Source organism: Mandrillus leucophaeus, unplaced genomic scaffold (genome assembly GCF_000951045.1).
Source record: "Mandrillus leucophaeus isolate KB7577 unplaced genomic scaffold, Mleu.le_1.0 Scaffold323, whole genome shotgun sequence".
Taxonomy (NCBI): Eukaryota; Metazoa; Chordata; class Mammalia; order Primates; family Cercopithecidae; genus Mandrillus; species Mandrillus leucophaeus.
The window spans coordinates 1453350-1459184 of NW_012103399.1; the positions used below are offsets into that span (position 1 = coordinate 1453350).

At 48.0% G+C, this 5835-nt stretch overlaps 1 protein-coding gene across 1 annotated transcript in view; it reads right to left on the reverse strand.

The window, feature by feature from the left end:
• Nucleotides 1-5835, reverse strand: part of NUBP1 (nucleotide binding protein 1) — a 45417-nt gene that overhangs the window by 27151 nt on the left and 12431 nt on the right. The window contains exons 3-4 of the mRNA XM_011988133.1: nucleotides 5348-5481; nucleotides 89-157 (exon numbers count right to left, since the gene is read on the reverse strand). Coding sequence (XP_011843523.1) covers nucleotides 89-157; nucleotides 5348-5481 — 203 coding nt within the window. The remainder of the gene's footprint in view (nucleotides 1-88; nucleotides 158-5347; nucleotides 5482-5835) is intronic.

Below are 5835 nucleotides of genomic sequence, written 5' to 3' on the forward strand. Positions count from 1 at the left end.
GCACACCTCTTTGTTGAGGTTTGACAGTTCAGTGCTACAGAGTTTGCCTCAAGAGAACAATTTCCTGAGTTCTGTAACCGGCTATTACCTGTTCTCCTTCCAATCCCATTATCTTGGGAATCGATGGCCCACATATATCGATGTCTAGAAGAGCAATCTGGGGAACAAGAAGAGACCAAAGCAGTTACATAACTGAATGCACACACTCCAGATACGCACAACTGGGAGGGGAGTGGGGTTAGAGGAGGACAGGGGAGAAGACAGAAACCGGGTCAAACTTGGAGCCATCAGATTCTCCTGAGAGAAAGTCCTAACGCTGACCTCAAGGTTCATAAACACGGATGCCCCCATTCCCCTACCCCTCAGCCTGGCTGAGCTCCTTAAGGGTGATCTTACAGACCTGGCCGTCAGGTCACTTGGAGGCTTGAGCTCAGACCGTTTGCTGAGCCCTGGCTGGAGGTGACAGGGAAAGGGGCCTAGCGCCTTTTTGGCTTCTGTGACAGAATATATGGAATAGCCAAGAGACAGCAATGTTGGAGCCACCCTCAACAGCTCTCCTTTGCTCACCCCCTCACCAAGTCTTGGTTTCTGCATCTTATATTTTTCTCAAACTCATCTTTTCTTGTTCAGGAGTCTCCGATGCAAGCCAAATCTAGCCTATTTAAGCAGAATATGAATGTATTAAAAAAATACTGCGGACTGGACACAGTGGCTCACGCCTGTAATCCCAGCACTTTGGGAGGCTGAGGTGGCCATGTACCTAGAAGGTAAGTATCATTATCTCTGGTTTACAGAGGAGGAAACTGACGTTCAGAGGGGACCAGTTCAATAAGCAGGGAACAGAGCTGGGACATAAACTGAGGTCTTTTGGCCCCAACTGGGGCTCTTTCCAGTACACCACGGGGCCTGCTGTGGAGGACCAGAGTGGAGCCTCTAGCTGAACCTGACCAAGCCCTGTTTTCCTTTGATCCTGAAGGTGAATGATGGTTTAGGCTAAGCTTTCAAAACAGAGACTTAAAGTAAGATGGAAACCTGGAAAAGTTCTTTGCTTGTGACTCGGGTGCAGCTTCAGGCGACCCGTTCCACCCCAAGCCTTCCCCTCTGACACAGGAGGTCTGAGACGGCCTTCAGAAACCTTCTGAGAACAAGGCCAGTATTCATCTTGAAAGATGTGATCACTCAAACCCAAAGTGCTGCACCTCCGGGTCACTTTTTAACTTGCTCCGAATTAGTTTCTTGCCTCCCTCTTGAATCTTCTCAACAAACGCAGCCTCCTACTTCCTCAGCACCCAGCGCTGTCTCAAACCCGTGGTGCACGGCAAAACGCCATCCACAGACCAGCGCTGGCCTCAGGCGCCCTCTACGGGGCCATCCGAGGAGCACCGCAGAGTGACAGCATCGGAAAACCAGACTTGCTCTCTCGGGACCTTGATACTTGGGACTGATGTGTCGATGATCCATGGGGAGATGACACTATCACCATGACTGTGACAGAGACTTTCCTCGATACTCTCAGGTTTCTAGCGACTCTGTCTCCATGCCTTTCCTTCAGGGAACAATTTAATCAATTCCCTTCAGAGGAATTTCACTCCCTTGGGGAGTGAATCTTGAGAGAAATGATGTAAGGATGCAAGAAGCATCTAATGCACTCACTCCCATGGCAGGCCCAGGAGGCTGCTGACAAGCTCCTGCTACCCAGATGGCCAGGGTGGTCCTGGGTCCTGTCTGTTCAGACTTCCTGCTGATCCTATTACTACCCCCAAATCTGTCCAGTTAATTCTGCTTAGGTTAGGCCAGAGAAGCAAAGCTGACAGCAATGTGCCTGCGTTCCTCCACAGCAGGACCTCTGGGCCCGTGTTTGCAGCTGATGGGAAGAGGCGGCGTTTGCTGCAGAAGGTGGACACGCTGCAGGGCTGCTGGGATCCAAAGCGTCTCCTTTATCCAGCACCCCAAACTGCCCCTGATGAGGAGGGTAAGGGAAGAGGGATTTAGTCCCAACTTTTAGTCCTTGCACAAGTTGCTTCTGCTCCCTAAGCCTTGGCTGTCTGGGCTTCCAATCTGCGAGACGAGTGCTCCGGGGTCAAGGCCTCTCCCAGCTCTGCAGTCCCAGGACCCACCCTTGCACACTGAGTCCTGAAACACCTAGTGCTGACCTTGTAATGACAGTTTGCCTTTCAGATCACAAAGATCATAAATGTTTAATTTATGGTGGCCGGGTGCGGTAGCTCATGCCTGTAATCTCAGCACTTCGGGAGGCTGAGGCGGGCGGATCACCTGATGTCAGGAGTTCGAGACTAGCCTGGCAAACATAGTGAAACCCTGTCTCTACTAAAAATACAAAAATTAGCTGGGCGTGATAGCATGCGCCTGTACTCCGAGCTACTCAGCAGGCTGAGGTAGAACAATTGGTTAAACCTGGGAGGCAGAGGATGCAGTGAGCTGAGATCGTACCATTACACTCCAGCCTGGGCAACAGAATGACATTCCATCTCAGAAAAAACAAACAACAAAAAAAGTTTAATTTGGAAGTTGGTGAGTTGTTATTTATTCATTGTTTCTGAGGTAGGGTCTCACTCTGTTGCCCAGGCTGGAGTGCAGTGGCGCAACCATGGCTCACTGCAGCCTTGACTTCCCAGGCTCAAGTGATCCTCCTACCTCAGTCTCCCGAGTAGCTGGGACTACAGGTGTTCACCACCATGCCTGGCTCTTGTGTGACTCTTGGCTGTCTCATGGCTCAGGCTTATGCTACAAAGGCTCCTTCTGCCTTTACCACAACTTACACACCCCATGGGCAGCCTGTGACCCGTCAGGGGTGTTTTCTAATTCGGCTGCCTCTTGATCCAAGGCCCTGCCTGCCTCAAGCGCTAACATGGAATGGTCTTGCGTAGAGTTAGAGCCAAGCTTCCACCAGACCACCAGATGGCAGGCAGAAAAGGGTCAGGGCACGTCTTACCATCCTGCTGGATTTAGGGCAGGGAGAAATCTGTGCTGCTTGACTTTAATCAAGACATATTCAGCATTTTCCATGTGTTGACACTTTGCAGATAGCGATGTCACTGTCATGAGTAGGTCTGCCTGGGGAAAACACACTTTCCTAAATGCTAACTTCTTTTTTTTTTTTTTTAAACCACCACTGCATAAAGAAATACAGCTGATCTAGCCATATTTCCACACTGAATGGTGTGCTTTCCTTCTATATATTGCAAAGTCTAGACAGGCATGCAGCAAAGACTTCAGAATGTAATTACATGAAAGTGAATGATGTAAACAGTTGTCTACTCACAAGTGGTTACTTGCAAGTGGTGAGATGAAAGCCCATCTCCAGTGAGCTGTTTAGGAATATTCCTGACAGCTTCGAAAAGCAAAGATTATTCTAAACAATACAGACAATCTGAGAAAGCAGATTTCTTGGCCAGCCCACTAGGCCAATACAAATTTGACCCTCAAATGGCAAGAGATTGCTAAGCAACAGAATGATGAATCAATAAGTATATGCATGGGTATGGGGGGGGGGGTGTGTATCTACTTTTTTTTTTTTTAAACAGAGTCTCGGTCTGTTACCCAGGCTGGAGTGCAGTGGGGCAATCTTGGCTCACTGCAACCTCTGCTTCCTGGGTTCAAATGATTCTTGTGCCTCAGCCTCCTGAGTAGCTGAGACTACAGGTGCGTACCACCACGCCCAGCTAATTTCTGTATTTTTTTATTGAGACAGAGTTTCACCATGTTGGCCAGGCTGGTCTCTAACTCCTGACCTCAAGTGATCCGCCTGCCTCAGCCTCCCAAAGTGCTGAGATTACAGGTGTGAGCCACCATGCCCAGCCCAACAAGTGTATTTTGAATCTGCCCAGCACCATGCTTTGGGTAGGCTACAAACTCATCTCTAAGGCAGTATAATCATCATCCCTTCATATTGAGTTAGTGAAATATAGTAATAAAAATGGTGGCCATCACAGACATTTACTGAGCAGTCAGGCCCCGTGCTAAGTGCTTTATATGTGCCATCTCACTCAGTCCTCGGAGTCCCATTTTATAGATGAGAAAATGGAGGAAGAGTAAGCCTGGTAACTTGCCCAAGGTCACAGCAGTGGTGTAGATGGAGCTGGGACCTGAGTTTGGGCTGTCTGATTCCAAAGTGTGTGTTCTTAGCGACCCACAACCTCTTTTATTAAAGCTGAGATCCAGAGGGCAGCACTGGGTAATTTGAGTTTTCATGCTCGTCTGTATACCTGGGTGGTAATGAATAAACTTGTGTAAGGGCCAGCAAAAATTTTCCACAAGGGCCAATAGAAAATATATTATTAGGCTTTGTGGGCAAAATCAAGGATCATATGTAGGTACTTAGGTACTAATTTAAAAATTGCAATTTTAGGCCAGGCGCGGTGGCTCATGCCTATAATCTCAGCACTTTGGGAGGCCGAGGCAGAGGGATGCCTTGAGTTCAGAAGTTCAAGACTAGCCTGGGCAACACAGCAAAATCTCATCTCTATAAAAAACACAAAAATTAGCCGGACATGGTGGCAAGCACCCGTAGTCCCAGCTCCTTGGGAGGCTGAGGTGGGAGGACAGCTTGATGAACCCAGGAGGTAGAGGATGCAGTGAGTCCTGATCATAGCACTGTACTTCAGCCTGGGCGACAGAGTGAGAGCCTGTCTCAAACAAATAAAAAACATTTCAAAAATGTGAACATTCTTAGTTCACAGGCCATAAAGACAGGAGATGGGCTGTATTTGGCCATCTGGTTATAGTTTGCAGGTACCTGGCTTAGAGAAAAGCAAAAAGGGGTTAATAAAGAGGAAAAAGAAGTGTGAACGTCATGTAATAAACGATCCACATGCAAGGAGAGGTGTACATCTGCTAGCCATTTTCTTGGCTAGGGAATCCAATGAAATGCTTCATTTGACTACTGGGTATTTCTTTGTTCTCTGCAGGATTGAGATTCCAAAGAGGCCAATTCAACTTAGTCTAAGGAAATCAGTTTTTTTGTTTTTTGTTTTTGACAGTCTCATTCTGTCACCCAGGCTGGAGTACACTGGCGCAATCTTGACTCACTGCAACCTCTGCCTCTCGGGCTTAAGTGATTCTCATGGCTCATCCTCCCAAACAGCTGGGATTACAAGCCTGCGCTACCATGCCCAGCTAATATTTTGTATTTTCAGTAGAGACAAAGTTTTGCCATGCTGGCAAGGCTGATCTCAAACTCCTGGCTTCAAGTGATCTGCCCGCCTTGGCCTCCCAAAGTGCTGGGATTACAGGCATGAACCACTGCGCCTGGCCTAGGAATCAGTTATAGTAGCCATCACGACCCTCAGACAGAATGAGCATCTCCCAGTGGTTCCTGAGGTCTCACCTGTGTGTTTTCATCCTCTGCTAGGCCATGGGCAAGATGGGCGCTGAATGTGCTTTTCCCAACACCGCCTTTCCCAGACAATACCAAGATTTTGTGTTTTACGGTCTTCATTTTCTCTTTGATTTCCTCTATAGCTGCAAAGAAAGCCAAAGTTTAGGGGATGAGGTCCCTGACCAAACCTCAGATGTCACTCTTCCCGTGAACTAGAAAGAGCTAAGTCCTAGTCCTAGTCCTAGTCCTGGGGCTGTTTAAAAGGATCCTCCGAAATACCTCTTAGCCAACAGTAGAAATAAGTGTTAGGAAGAAAATAAGGCTATAATCACACATGAAGGTATTTCATTTATTGGTTTACATGTTTGTCGCCCCCAACTACAACATACTCTCCGTGAGGGTAGGAACTGTCTGAAGCTTTCAGTGCTGTATTCCCAGCTCCAGAAGGGAACTCTGCATACAGTAATGGTCTCCAACTTGGGGACAAAATCCCCCAG